The sequence below is a fragment of the Pterocles gutturalis genome, unplaced genomic scaffold (genome assembly GCF_000699245.1).
Source record: "Pterocles gutturalis isolate BGI_N339 unplaced genomic scaffold, ASM69924v1 scaffold3310, whole genome shotgun sequence".
NCBI classification, from domain to species: domain Eukaryota; kingdom Metazoa; phylum Chordata; class Aves; order Pterocliformes; family Pteroclidae; genus Pterocles; species Pterocles gutturalis.
Genome location: NW_010140437.1, coordinates 1 through 16,335, shown reverse-complemented (window position 1 = coordinate 16,335; position 16,335 = coordinate 1). Strand labels below are relative to the sequence as shown.

The following is a 16,335-nucleotide window of genomic DNA, read 5'->3' as shown; positions in this document are numbered from 1 at the left end:
AATTTAAGTTACTGTTCCTCCTGATGTCAAGTAATGTTTTGTCGTATCAGATTCCATCTTTTAATTTGCTTTGGAAGCATTTTACAAAGGTAACCCTCATATTAAAATGAAGAAAAGGAGCTATTAACCAGGAACTGATGTGGTTTCACAAGTCCATTACTATGCTGTTCCTTCCCCCCCCTCAGTATAATGCACAGGACAGATCTTTCATTGAGATCATACAGTGGGATTTTAGGAATTAAAACTTCTCTGACAAAAAAAAGAAGAACATATAATTATGTATTTGACAGGCTGTTTTGCGATTTGTAATATACATTTTTCCAAGCAAATCACAATGTATATACTCATTAAACAGGCTGCCATTTTTCTTCTTCTTCCTGTATATAAATAATGTAAATACAACAAAATTAATGGCTAAATTCTCTCCCAGTAAAACACCTTAGAGGGTAATGGAAATAACCACAGATGTTTATCCCATTGTGCTCTTAAAAAAACATTAAGTAAGATTTGTCATTCACAACAGCAGCTGTATATTTCTTTGTAAGTCAGCCCTAAACATGCCAGAAAAGAAGAATTGAGCTGTTTGTACCATAACCTTGCTAAAGATGTAAATACTTCGAGCTCACCAGCTGCAAAATCTAACTGAAGTTAGTGTTGATCCTCTGTCATTGAATGCAGTATTCCCAGAAACAAAGTCTTTGAGTTTTGTAGCATTTAATATTATTATCAAGAGGCTACTAGCTGCAAATCAAATGAAATATGCATGATGAGATGCCAGTCGTTCCCTACCATCTGTTTCCATGTTTTCACTTTACCTTCGATATGAAACAGAATTAAAAGAGGCCTGTTTCCAGGGGACACCCCACCATTACTTGGCAAATCGATGCTGCGGCTACCCATTCACATGCAGCATTTGGTTCTTTAAAAGGAGCAGAAAATATATGGTCGTGGGAAGTTGCCAATGATGAAAAAAATAAAATATCATTTGAGTCATGGAGTGGGGTGGTACTGACAGCTTTACACTTTACTGTCCTCAATCGTGAGGGACTTAAGACTTAATTAACTATACCTTTGCCATCATTATAGATATCATAGTAATGGAGAAATTTTTAAATAGGATATGAAAAAGCAATTAAGGTCCCAAAACACAACCCTGTATTCTTCATCCATGCATTTGTCTTGGTCTGTGTTCCCCTGCTGAAGTCAGTGGGAGCACATGGCTCAATAAGACTCAGGTTTGGCACAGGTTTCTGTGGAGATTAATGAAGGGCCTCCCATTTATTTTAGAGGGAATGAGACTGGTTTGCGTAACAGCTCAGAAGACAAACTCCAGAACTTTAAAAAATTAATTAAATCCACTTGCTTGATTTCATGTGTGCTCAGAGGTAAAGAAAAGCTAATCTGAAGAGTTTCAACTTTATTTTTCCCTCATTTTTAGTAAATTTACTTATTAACAGTTAAGAGCTAGGGAATTTTAGAAGTTCCCATTGCATTCACCAATGCTTCTCTCTCCTTATTTTCAAAATGACTGTTGCTTATTGGCATTTCTGGAGCAGCTTGTTAGAAATGCCAGAATGCATGATGGTTTTGTGATTTAAATTAAGGCCAAGGACACAAACATTGTCCTTTCAAAAAAGGTAGAATTAGTTCCTCAGCCTATGCTGTTTGACCAAGCCCACATTACACTGGTTTTCTTTTCAAATGTCTTTAAAATACAATTTGAAGTTGTTCTGATATACTTATTCTTCAAGAATAATTCCAAAACTTTTAAAAATGCACTTTACAAATAATTAGGGCTCTAGCATTCTTTAGCCTGCTGTAGGTAAATATGTCTGTGGAGCATAACTGCTGAGCGCTAAAATATCCAGTCTAAACTCTTGGCAAGCAATTATGTGCGAGAGCTACGAAAGTAATCACCCTTTCACTCTTCTTCAGCTTTAATTAGAGTTGGACAAAAAACAGGAACATGGCAAAAAACTGGACACTTTTTCCATCCAAAATTCTCTTAATTTCAAAACTGTTTGATCATCTGCAGCATTGGCTTGAACACAAGTGCTATACATCCTTCTACCTTTGTGTCAGCATTCGTTATAAAAAGAAATTAGATTACTCCTATGAGCAACAGTTGCTTATCTAAGAATGTGTTTGACAGGCTGAGCCATAAATAAGAAGCTGTAAATGAATATAAGGAGAAATCAAGACTTGCCAAATAAAGCCCAAGCTAATTTCCATGTCACGCTAGCTAATAACTGCTGAAGGTCCATCCATTTTCTCAATGTCTTTACATTAAGTTCATGTTCATTTATTACATGTATCACTTTATTTTTTATCCCAAAATCGTAGTTTGATTCTAGAGTCTTTGTCCAGAAAAAGAAATTAAAAATATCACCCTGAAGCTGGGTGTTGGTTGAGCAAGCCTGCGAAAGCATCTTGCCTGCTGCAAGTTCTGCCTAAGCCAGGAACAAAGAAGCCATCCAGGATGTACCCCTGTGTGATTTTGTACTTGGCAACACATTACTTGTAAGCATATCAACATGTTTTCTATGAATCACTGTAACAAACTCGCTTATGTTTTAGAGGAGGTAATACATACTGTAGTCCTTATGCTAAATAAATCCAGCTATAAGGCTTAAGAGCACATTAGTATGAAACCCACATGCTGTGTTCCGGCTTTTACTGTGAAGGCTGAGGGTCTAAGATGATTATGCCTCTTTACAGTATATTATCTGAACTTTTAGTCAAATTCATGAAAATTATGGATTGATTCAAAAGCTGACTGTTTCCAGTGACACAGCGGACAGCTACCAAGTCAGGTATTGCTCCTTTTTTTGCATTTTAACAGCATGTGCAGTCAACAAGAAAGTTCCAATAAAAACACTTTGTGCTTTTATGAAGTCAAAAGAATTGTTTGAATTGCCACTGGTAAAGTGGTGCATGTCTCCAACAGAGATGGGCTTGCATTGCTATTTATATTATCCTCTGTATACTGCAGTACTATGTACGGTATGAATTCAAATAGCAGGAGCTGTATTAATTTTGATTAATAAAGTGTTAGGCTCTCCTTTCACTTTCATGTGCTTCTTATAGTATAGAAAGGCTGTCACATGCTGTAGGCATGCTTGACAAGCTGGGGTCAGTGTGAGAAGTGAGCAGCAGCTCAGGGAGAATTTGGGCGATGAGCATTGCTAGCTGAAGGAGGCTGTGACAGAAAGAATTTACTAAGAAATTTAAAAAAAAAATTATCTCGGTATAGAAAATCTACATACCAATTCAGCAGCTTGTATAGGGAGACCTCTTTCGTGCATGTTGTCCCAAGAATCACAATCACAGTTAATTGGGACATGACTTTAAAATATTTTAACCATTTAACCGAAGAATCTCCACAGATTCTGAAAAGAACAGGAGGGATCTGTGGAGATTGAGAAAGAGAAAAATCACCAATAAAACTAGAATTTCCAAGTAAGCTGGTACACTAAATTACTTTCTCCAAAATCTTTCCCTCCTCCATCTTCTTCCCTCAAAAACAACAGCAAAAGCAACAAAAATCACTTGGTGAGTGCAAGAGTGATAAATGAAGACAGAGCCACAAGGCTTTTCTAACTGTACATCAAAGAAGATAATTTTCAAGGTGAGTTGGAACAATTTGTTTTACACTAACATTCATTACAGGTCAAGATTTTGGGAGAACTTCTCTTTAGGGAATATATAGGACTTGTTTCCTTTTATCCTTCTATGTTTTCCACTGTAATTCAGTAGTCTGGATTTCCATCATCAGAGGCTTTAGTTGTGTCTTTGAATAGTCAGAGCCTTCAGCAATGTCCAATTAAACAATAAAAAAATCCTGCAGAACTGAATCATGGATTTACACATCATCCGATGCATGCCTGGGAAGGAAAGCTGGCATGCTCTAGACATTCATGACTTGTGTGGGTAGAGTTTAACTGGGTATTCAGGCTGATGCAAAAGCAAAAATGTTTGCTGTAGAAGGTTCTCATTCCTACTGCTACAGCTCTCCTCTGTAACTGAAACCAAAGCTTCATAGGAATCTCCGTGAACAAAAGCTTTCCACTCAAACCGTCCTTCAGGCTACAGACCAAGACTCCGAGTAACAATTCATTTCAGGCGCTTACCACAGTGCCTGAAGTGGCGGCCTCGTCAAAAGATCTGAATCATCACTGGGAGATATGTAGTCTTCTCTATTTTTTTATTTTTTAATAGAGGGAGCCTAGAATGAACAATTCTAGGTGTCCCTGATTCAGGTGTCGCATTAAAAGTGCAATGTTAGGATAGACAAATCAGAATCTTACTCCTCAATTGCACAGAACCACCAATATCTGCCAGCACCAACTCCATGTTATTTGTCCTTTCCACATCTCATTCACTGTACATGGGGACCAAGGAACACGAAGCAGCACAAAGAACCCGGATCCAGAGAGGTCAGCTTGTTCTTGGTCATGGTCAGATTGGAACAAAAAGACAGCAGCAAATATAACAGTTCTTGGCAGCTCATGCCTGGCTGTAGAATAGTTCTGTTCCATACAATTACTGATATTTTTTTTTTGCTTAGGTAAGAAAAAGACTAGTAAGTGAAAACAGGAGGAAAGGAACAGATACTTCTCATAACAAAGCTGCAAAATTTCACATCTCTCTCTTGGGTTCAGAACAGGTTGAAAACTGGACTGCATAACTCCTAAACCTACATAGATTTAATTGACTGCATTTAATCAGAAATTAAATAAAATGTGACCAATGTGACTTTGAAGACTGTGACATCAATCTCTGCTCATGCATCAGTCTGTGACATTAACCCCCAACCTGATCTGTTGACCCTGGCCCCGGTGTCAGAGAGTTTCACCAGTTTCACATTCATTACTCACCAGTTTCACATTCATTACTCACCATTTTCATTTCTAGCAGTAGTTGCTACAATAGCACATGGCCCAGTTTTTCTGTGTTAACAGTTCTGTTGGCTACCTTATGCAAGATTTGATGGTTAATTTAGTTCAAATCCAAAGATGATAAGGGTACCAAAAATACAGGGGAAAAAAGCAAAACCCAAGTACAATGCCTCCTGAGATGGTGGAATGGTGAGATGGTGGAATGGTGGTATCCCATAGGCACAAAGAGTGCAACCACAGAAACCAGGCAGAACCGAAAGCGTGAAACTACGGTTCATGACAGCAGGTGAATGTCACCCCCATCTACAAAAATGCACTTTAAAAATTCTATTGCTAAACCAGAAAACGCTTAACACTAGATTTACCCACTCACTCGGTTACCACTTCCTCTGTGGCATTTTAACAATCTCATTTCAGCATTACTTATGATCTCAGTGTTCCTAACATAGTAAAGATCTTATAAAAAACAAGAAGTGAAGACTGGTTTAGATCCAAAACTTCTGCTTCACTGAATCAATTCAGCTCTGTGCACGTTCTGTCTTGTCACATTAGAGTGTAAGTCCCTGGGACAGGATTCCTTGTTTGGTAGCTGTCAGTCACTATGTAAAATCATACACCACAAATAAAGATATATTCATGCACCACAAACAAAGCCACGGAAAATTTTGCCTGGCTGCCAAACTGAAAATGTTCAGAGTTTGGCCTATTAATTAGTAACAATTAAACCAGACTTTCCTCCCTTTTGGTTCATTGTTTTTCTTTGTCATTTTACAGCATTTTGTATCTTCTGAAATACTCCCTAGAAATCACTAAAGATATTAAGAATGCTATTGACCCTGCTAAAAGCATGGTGAAGAAACTGTAGGATCATAATACCAGGGGATGTTTCCATCCTGTCCAACAGGGCTTGTACTTTTTCTTTGCCTGCGGGAACTAATCCAGAAGCAAATGTCACTTGAACAGAAATAAAGTTCTGCCATAACTGGAAACACAGCGGGCCAATTAGGGTAATTAGAGCATATTTGCTACACCTTATAAATATTAATTCGTTATCCCTCTAGCCCTTGTGACATGAGTTGAACAGCCTTGTGCAACACATGTCATGCTGTCAAATTTTTCTTTGCCTGCGGGAACTAATCCAGAAGCAAATGTCACTTGAACAGAAATAAAGTTCTGCCATAACTGGAAACACAGCGGGCCAATTAGGGTAATTAGAGCATATTTGCTACACCTTATAAATATTAATTCGTTATCCCTCTAGCCCTTGTGACATGAGTTGAACAGCCTTGTGCAACACATGTCATGCTGTCAAAGTCAGGTTTCAGCTTCTCCTTTATCAGGTACCCTTTCTAATGACTGCGGTTCTGTAGCCATACTTAATTATGGTCATAATTTTATTCCTACATTCATTGTGGGTCCAGGAAAACAGGGCTGTAAACTACAACAATTATCCTGCTCAGATGGCTGACCTGGAATGCAAGCACTTCCCAGCCATCATCTGGAGATTAGAATTTTTTAAAAACCAAGGCCATTTGTTTCCCGAACCAGACAGCTAATTTTACAGCTCTCAGTCATGCAAGTAAAATGGTCAGCAAGTATAATAGTGTTTCTCTTTCTGTTAAAGATAACAGTATAATTTAAATGGTGCCTACCACAGGAACAAAGTTGTGTGGACTAGCATTTCTATAGTTAATTATATATAGAAATAAAGTTTTGACACAAAATTGCTGAATGATAAATTGAAGTAATGCTGCTCGTTTTCACTAGTGGTGCACTTCATATCACAAAGAAGCTGAGTGATATAATCCACAACTTTTACAACGGTAGTATTTCCCAGGTCAACCAAGGAAAAGATGGCTCAGTTTCACTCATAAACAAAAGCACATTTTGGGAAATCACAGAAACACTATCCTCCAGAAAATCAGATCCAACACTGTGGAATTGAAAGTGTCTTTAATTTTGGAGAGGAATGTTTCTGGGGCAACCTGAGAGAGGAACGTTAAGTCTGCAAAGCATCACATGGGACAGTAAGTGGGTGAAATTATCTTTTTAGTCGGGTGAAAGCTGAAAGCACAAATTCAACGTGGGCATCACAGGATGAAAATGAACAGGATTTGATGGGAACAGGAAAGAAGCACCATCAGCAATAGCATGAGGTAAGGTTGGCATCCTCATCCCACCACACAGGCTTCTATAAGCCCTGAAATGGCATTAATAAAATATTCCTCTTGGTGGGACTTTTGTAAACCTGCACGTGCAAGCTGAGTGTCAGTGCCTGGGTAAGAACCATGGGGTTTCAGGCCCGCAGAGCGGAGGCTGTGCCCGATTCCAGGATCCTGCATTGCCATCTACGGGCTGCTCCCGGCAGTTCTCATCTGAGCCCCAGAACCCTGGCGTAAAGCATCAATCCGCACCAGTCATCTTTAAAAGGATGCATTAAATGTTTTGAGGAATTGTTTTTAAAATATAGAGGCAAATATTCAACCTCTTGCACGGCTTGGCTTCTGCAGATGTGGCCTCTGATGTCCCAGAGCGGGCTGTTAGATGTGCACGGAAACCACGACGACTGCCTTAGTTTGTGTGCAGCACATTCTGACACTACATAAATATCAATTAAAAATATTCATATTCATGCAGCAGAGGTGTAAATTTAAAGCTCGAGGTGTTGCTCTGTTACAATACAGGGTCACCTAAACCCCAGTTCCAGTGTCCTGCTCTCCAAGCACCAGCCACGACCCCATGGCCACGTGCCCCCCACAGAAGCACTGATGCTCCTTGTGAGAGATCGATCCACTGCCTTGGTGGGGTTACTCTTCCCCTTGAAGATGCTTCCTGGGGGACAAATGAACACCAACATCTGCAGGAGGGGCCAGAAACGAGCAGTTTAGAACAGGAGGGACAGTGGCAGCACTAATTTAGAGTGACACACAGATGAGAGAGAGAACAGAAGCAGGGGAGCTGTAAGCTTTGGCTGGGGAGGAGAGAGAAACGCTGCTCATGGGAGAGCAGTCAGCTGGAGATGTCCTACAGCTAACATCAAACCAACCTCGCCCTTAGGAAAAGGGGGACTTTCACCTTTATTCCTGTAAACAAACAAGACGGCACCAAGGCACTAATCCCCAATCTGCCACCAAAAGCATAATGACTGTGAGGTTCAGGTTCTAAATCAAGCAACAGACAAACAGGGAATATTTGCTTCCCTGTTGTCTGAGGTTTAGAAAAAAAAAAAATTATTTCCAAAAGAACACTGGAAGTCTTAAGGATGGGACAGTGCTGTAGCTTCTTACATCTCAGATAAAACACTGCCATGCTAAACTTCTGTGACAGTTCATTTAGCAGCCGATGCACACAGACTGAGCATACTTTCCATCAGGTGGGAACAGACCAACCTACTCTTCTGCATACAATTGCTGCATGTGATTTTGGCTCTGAACACAATTGTATCAGTAGAATTACCTTAGGCTTAAGCAGATTTGCCACCCTTTCTACTTCTGCACCCTCAAAGCTCACTGGAGAAAAAACAGGTAAAGAAGAGAAACAGGTAGACATGAAGAATGGGTAGGGTGCAGCCACAATAAATAAGAACAATTTTCCCGTACTGTAATTACAGTACCGCTATCTCATCTTCCCAGCTGGACCCCTGCAGACATTACAACAATGGTGAATCTCATAGAGAGCTGAAAGAGAGAGTATGGTGCCCAGCAGAGTGGAAGCCTGTCAAAGCTGTGAGCAATGCCTGAACAAGAGCCTTTGCCATATCACCACAGGTGTGGGAGAAAGGCTGTCAGACTCTTCCTGTCGTTGACTCATTGGTAGACAAAAGAGAATTGAAAATAGTAGTAGTGTGACACAGTCATCTCTAGAACACCATCTCCAGGAAGAAAGCACCAGTTCCTCCAGTAAGGAATTAAATTATTGTTTTAAAAGTGTCAATATTCAGGAATTCCTTGGGTCAGCGTAGCAAGAAGTTAACTGAAGAATGAGCACCAGAGTTCTGAGTATTGAAGCACATGTTAGAGCTCATCTGAAAGGCAGGAAAAACAGAGAAACATAACAGCACAAATTCAGTTTTAATAAACGGAAGGTGAAAAGGCACCTATAGGGTGCTTTAATGAGTTCCAACCATTGTTACACCTGTTACCTACCATTACAGCAGTAATATAACAGAAACTAAGACCAGAGTTTCAAAAAGACATTTTAAATGGACAACATGTGCGTCCTGAAAATGATTTCTACAAATTCTAGCTAGCACCTATGGTTCTATCACACACCATCTGGAACACACCTGTGTTCTGAGTGTGCACAGAACATGTGCACACATATATATATATTTACACATACATGTAAGTGTAAATATATATATAAAAAGACAAGTTTAAACACTTTGATTTTTTTTTTAAGACTTCAAACCCTTACACTGCGAAGTTAGAAATCTATTTCACAAAATAAGAACCTCCTTTCACTATTCATGAGCAGGTGAAAGCCCATTTCTGTAAGAGACTTAATTTCCCAGTCAAATATATAAGGAGCCATTTTAAATTTGGAAATAACCTTTCTTTGCAAGCAGAGATTTGGTCTCCTAGCAACAGCATGAACACCTTGTGAACAAAACTACAACTTACTTGCACAGAAGGGCCTCAGCCATGGGCATGGAGAAGCCACAAGAATATCCCACTGCCAGTTTTCTCCTGTGGTCACTGATGGTGAAGGGTCAGGTCAGCAAAACCGCCAGTAACACACGCATCAGGGCCCCACCGAAGGAAGGGCTGTAGCTGAACCCATGCACACTGTGTTACAGCCTGGATTCCTCTACCTAAGTGGTCCTTTCCAGATCTTCATTCTGGCTACAGCTATATCCTGATTCTAGCTTTCAGTAGACAGTATAACTTTAAGTGGCCCTGACACCGAACAGGAATAGCTTCTCTTCTGGCTGGAAAACTTGTCCTGCAATAGGACTAGACTGAATTGATATCAATTTGCTTTTCTGAGAAGATTAATATGACAGATATCATTTTGGATGGAAGCTATTTTTTGTTCTTAACTACAATTTTTGTCATGAGTATGAAATATTAGAATTGCAAGTACTTCACAATAAAAAGAACAAGAGGTCAGAGCAGCACCATCACACAGATATTTCAGTTGGCTTTGACAATCAGCTGAATCAATCATATGAAATATATTGTGAAGACAAGATCCATGAACCAAGAGCTCTGCCAGACTCTCCACTGCCAGCATAATGCAGGTGTTTAATCGCAGCATTGAAGGAATATAAACTTAATCCCACACATGAAACTAGAGTCTAAAATATTTCAAATCTATTTTAATAAATCCTGAGTTAAAAGATGCTCGTAATTACAGAAGCTTTAAGCAAGTGAATAAGCTCTTTTCACCCGCTCGTTTCATCACGTTGGTTGCTCCAGTTTTCTTTAGAGAGCTGGAAGAGGATAGCCCGTTGCTGCTTTTGTTATCTGAAGTTTCTGCAGAAACTTGCCTCCTGTTACAAGTTCCATTCATGACACTTGCACTGAACACAGTTGGAGGATTTGTTTGTTTGTTTTAAATACTGAAGAAAGGCATCAAATGCTTTTACAGTACTATGTGGGACGATAAGATTCACACCCGGCTTTCATTACCACGGGAACACGTCTGAACTCTGGGCACAGACACTTCTATGGGCTTGTTTGGATACAGCAGGTCTGCAAGTTCAGTTCTTGTTTTCCAAATATGCCGCTTTTGTCTGGGATAGAGTTAATTTTCCTCCCAGTAGCTGGTATGGGGCTGTGTTGTAGATTTGTGCTGGAAACAGTGTTGATAATTCAGGGATGTTTTAGTTACTGCTGAGCAGCGCTTACACAGAGCCAAGGGCTTGTCTGCTTCTCACCCCACAGCGAGCAGGCTGGGGGTGCACAAGAAGTGGGGAGGGGACACAGCCGGGACAGCTGACCCCAACTGACCACAGGGATATTCCATACCACAGGATGTCAAGCTCAGCATGTAAAGCTGGGGGAAGAAGAAGGAAGGGGGGGACATTTCAAGTTATGGCATTTTATCTTCCCAAATAACCCTTACGTGTGATGGAGCCCTGCTGTCCTGGAGATGGCTGAACACCTGCCTGCCTTGTTTTGCTTTGCTTGCACACCAGGCTTTTGCTTTACCTATTAAACTGTCTTTATCTCAATCCACGAGTTTTCTCACTCTTCGGATTCTCTCCCCCATCCCACTGGGAGAAGCAAGCGAGCGGCTGTGTGGGGCTGAGATGCTGGCTGGGGTTATACCACACCACCAAAGAAGTTCAATTTGTTGCACAGGGATTCTCTGACTTAGAGGACTTCTGATTTTTTAATTATTTTTTTATATTTTATGCCTTAAATTCCATTTTACAAAACAAGAAGGACAAAAAAGAAATGTCCTTGACTTGACTTTTAAAAAAGCCCTGCCCTAACCAGGTAAGAAAATCTGCAAAGCTTTTCAGTAATGCAAAGAATGTACTAGCAGTGACTGCAGTGACTCACTTTGAAAACCCTGGAAAGATAACTTCCATTATAATTTTTTCTTGGAATATCGTAGGTACTATTCAATTGCCCTGCTCCATTTTATTCTATTTCCTTGGTCTTTTTTCAAATGAACTGTACAACAATGCATTTTTGCAAGTGAACCTCGGCTCTTGCTGAGGTTGAATTGCATCTTACAACCCAGAGAATGATTCGTTTTATTAACTTGCAGTGCCACCTAGCAAACATCCTAAAAATTTTTTCTTCACGTAGTTTTACAAAGGACAGCTTAGAGCTTTCATATTTAAAAAAGACAGACCTGTGCTTGCAGTATTTTAAGCATCTAGTATATACTTTTGAACAGTTAAATTTCTATTAGAAATTATGCTTACAAAGAGGATAATAACAAAGATGCTCACATACCTAAAATTCTTGTATACAAACTTTGAGAACTAGTTTTGGACATGTCCCTTATATATTTGTCTACAAATAGTTCCATTACATTGGGAGATTTTTTTGAAATCATACCCTTTGATAGTAGGTCAGTGCTGAACTTACTGGAGTTTTGAGATGAGAGACTCCTGCCACCAAAATAAGGAGGATTTTAGCTTATCGAGGCATGTTAGCACCTTGCATGCAGACACTTTTTAGACTTGGTGAAAGTCAGACCAGCTTGATTTGCCTTGCCTTAAAATAATAACCACGTCCCAGGACAAAACAAGTTCAGATATTTAACTCTGTGCCCGAACCACAAGGCTTTCCCATAGACCTGCATGTGGGAGACATTAAAATTTTAGCGATCCATAATAAATGCTGCAGCCACTGTCCAATCCTAAACCTCTAGCAGGAAGCTGTTTCCTGTTCAGTTCCTGTGCCAAATCCTAACAAGCCATTTAAAAGAGAATATAACCAAACAAGCAAAAAGCAACCTCATGGCATCGAGAGTGAGGGCCAAAGAGAAAAATACACTTTGCTGGCTGACCTTATCCTTCGATAACACATCGTATACTAACTGCACTATGAACTCCTTGAATAAAGCAGCTTGTCTTCATTCACAGTGTCAACACGCACCAGTGTTTAGACAGTACTTTGGCAGTAAAACAAAATTATACAGTTTTATTGCTTCTCTTAAAATTTCTAAGTAGAGTTCTGCTGTTATACTTCCTGGTGAACAGAGAAACCACTACGTATTTTATAGAGTTCAAGAGATAAACCAAGTCAAAACGAAAGATAAGTTTCCAATAATAAGAACAGTTTCAGCTTAGTTTTGATCCTATGACCCTTGATTTCACAGCCTGTCTCCAATAAGTCCAGCACTGCGCGAGGACTGTATTTACAGGAAGACTTGTGTAAAACTTCAGCAAGCCAAGGGGAAAAAACCAAATCAAATTTAAAAAAAAAAAAGGCCCCAGCATGACAGTTTGACAAGCACTGCGGACCCCATCTTTATCTAAGATGTATGGCAGATGTTTTCATATTGTTGAGAATTTAATTGCTATCCTAAGTCAAGGAAGAGGAACTTTTTTTTTTCCAAAGAAACCTACATTTTGCATACTCTCTTGAGATCAGAACTGAGCCACTAGTTCTTTCCAGAATAACCATCTCTGTATTGCATGGCCCAATTAGTTCTGCATAGAACTCTCTTTATGTAAAAATAACAGATGCACTTCAGATGCTGTACTCCTGTAGGAACTTTGGACCTTAGTCCTTGCAGTTTGGCAAAAATGGTCTTTCCAAAAAGTCATTTTAATAGAAAAGATCCTTGAAAGTTTGTCTTGACCTGATGCATTCACTTGTTTTGACAGTTCTGATATCATTCTATGGTTTTGGTCCATTTTCATTTATGCTTATCATTGTTTTCCCACAGAGCTCTCCAGATCCTTGACCTGTTGTTTTCTATGTAGCAAAGATTCACAGTCTGTTTTCCTGCTTGAAAATTTGCTACACAAAATGCAGTTACAAATTTGCTACAAAAAATCCTCCACCAAACACCACAGGCTTTAATGTCACCTTTTTCTTTCACAGAGTTTGCAGTACACCTGCTGCTAAGTGTTACAACAAGGGAAAAGACTTCACACTGTATTTCTACCCACTGGAAGCAGCACTCAGATTTAGAATCAAAAAGTCTTTCCCCTCTGCCCACAAGTTCACTTTGCTTTGAATGACTGAAAAGGAACCAGTTTTTCAGGTCAGGTGGATATGGGCCATACCATCCACTGTTTAGCATTGGAAGGTTGGATATCAGAGAATTACTGAAACATAAAAGGTAACAGTCGCAGTCTCTTTCCCCTCTGCCCACAAGTTCACTTTGCTTTGAATGACTGAAAAGGAACCAGTTTTTCAGGTCAGGTGGATATGGGCCATACCATCCACTGTTTAGCATTGGAAGGTTGGATATCAGAGAATTACTGCGACTGTTACCTTTTATGTTTCAGTCTCTTCTTGACATCACAGTAAAGAAAGAAAAATGAAAACACAGGTCAGGCATTTCAAAAACAAGTCCCTCTGGTTTCTAATTCCGAAAAGCTGAAACCCACCAGAAGCCAGGTGATCTGACGGAACCAAGCCTCCACAAACTGTCTTAAAAGGTCTGGACCGATGACTTCCTCACTATACACAGAACACACAAACGCTTACTTTAAGACATGGCCTTCAATGTTTCCATCGTCCTCTAAATTGTAAGAGATATAACTCGGTATTTATAAATTCATGTAACTGTTTCCTTCACAAGTGACTAAGATATTACTGCTAGAACCCATGGCATGTTACAACAAGGTAGGCGGTGTGGATGTTGTCAAATTTATTAAAATATGCCTTTTCAACTACTAATTATTATAATGATGCTATTTTTTTTTCCCTTGTACAATGCAAAGATCAGTCATGACAGGTGGTTTTTTTTCTCCTCCAAAAGTAAACGAAATCCATACCTTAATTAATAAGAAGATAATTACTATGCTTAAGTGATGAGGACTCAGGCAGCTCTCGGTTGAAAAGCTATTTATTGCTCTTTCTTTTAATTCAGTTCATCTACAAGAACTTTTTAGATATGCACAGCTCTTTGTGCCAGTTAACAAAATAATACAGAACAGCTGGGGGTATGCAACTACCACAACAAACAGGGAGAAAACTTACGAAATGTGTCTTTGCACTTGGCAGAAGGGAGCCATCTTTGTTTTTTTCTTTCACCTCTTCATCAGCTCTCAATCTCCAAAATCTTCTAAGCCCTCACAAAAGCATTTTCTGTATGTTTTACAAACTTTCTGCACTCAAAACTTATGTCTTCTCAACATTTAACCTCAGTTTCTCTATACAGGCCAGAGAACACACTTTCCTGCAAGCCAGCAAATGAGGATGGATGGCCCTAGAAGCTCTGAACAGAACACCCTTGCTGCAGCTGTTGTTATCTGCAGTGAGCATTTTGCTTTCATAAATACACAACGCAGCAAGGTCTGGGCAATTCCCTGATAGGCTTAATAGTGCTACTGACCTGCTAGAGATTAATATTATTTTTTTTTAATCATTGCATGCACTGTTTCAATTTGTTAGGCAGTTAAGAGAATAACTAAAAACTTTCAACACTTGACCCCTGTTCTTTGTCATTCTCCAGGCTATTATTACTAATTAGTAGTCATTCTCAATTATCACGTGCACAATTAAGCAGTTTTTCCAGATTTTCACTATTAAACAATAACCAACAAACATTTCTTTCAATTTCCATGGATAGGACCAAATTTTTTCTTTGTCATTCTCCAGGCTATTATTACTAATTAGTAGTCATTCTCAATTATCACGTGCACAATTAAGTAGTTTTTCCAGGTTTTCACTATTAAACAATAACCAAACATTTCTTTCAGTTTCCATGGATAGGATCAAATTTTTATAAAAATAACTAGGCATCTACAAAAATACATTATTTTTTTTGAAAAAAAAAAAAGTTAAAAAAGCAACATGGTATTTCCATCTTCTGTTTTATCCACATGATATAATAATTACACAGAGAATACGAAACCCTATGGAATTTACTATGAAAATTTGTATTTTTTTTCACCATTTACATTTCTAATACTGAGGAAATGTTGGGTCAATTTTACTGGCCCAAGCCATGAGTCCTCCTTTAATATCCTTAGCTAACAGAGAACCAAATTCCTTGACAGGTAACTCCTGCAGAATTCTTACAGCCTTCTGGGAATCATTTCCTAATTTGCAAACAACATATAGAGGAAAAGACATTTGGCCATTAGTTCTCTGCTTTTCTTCACAAATTCTTTTTTCTAAATATTTCAGACATTCCTCATCTTTTTCTTCTAACTTAGCCAAAGGAATGTGGACAGCATGTCCCAGGCGACAGATATCCACTTCCACCTGTGGACGAACATCTAACAATACGTGAGGAACTTGCTCATCCAACAGTTTTTTGTATTCCTCTACAGACACCCTGTCTTTACTGGACAGCAGATGTAAAGTCCTACATTTGTCTGTTGCAGAAGAACCACAAAATGCCTCATAATCCTGAAGGCAGGTGACAGACGGATTCTCACCACAAACAGCACAGTCTGGTTTCTTTGGTCTTAACTTGATGTTGCGAAATCTCCCTTCACGGGCATCAAACATCAGCATGAACCGACTGAAGGAGGAACCCATTCCCGAAGCAATCTTCAGCACTTCCAAGGCCTGGATGCAGCCCATGATGCCTGGCACGACACCCAGCACCCCCCCATCTGCACAGTTAGTCACTGTCTCTGGCGGAGGGGGCTTGGGGAAGAGACACCTGTAGCATGGCCCTCCCTGGTAGTTGTATACGACCAGCTGCCCCTCCAGCCGGAGGGCACTGCCAGACACCAGGGGTTTCCCAGCCAGGACACAGGCATCGTTCACCAAGTACCTGGTGGGGACGTTGTCAGAGCAGTCAGCGACGATGTCGTACTGCCGCACCAGCTCCAGCGCAG

General features: G+C 39.7%; 1 protein-coding gene across 1 annotated transcript; it reads right to left on the bottom strand.

The window, feature by feature from the left end:
• Window positions 1–15,448: 15,448 nt before the first annotated feature.
• On the bottom strand, window positions 15,449–16,330 carry MOCS3 (molybdenum cofactor synthesis 3; the record flags this gene model as incomplete). The annotated part of the gene is made up of 1 exon (XM_010083646.1): window positions 15,449–16,330. A coding segment is annotated over one exon (882 nt), but the record flags the coding sequence as incomplete, so codon positions are not given.
• Window positions 16,331–16,335: the final 5 nt, after the last annotated feature.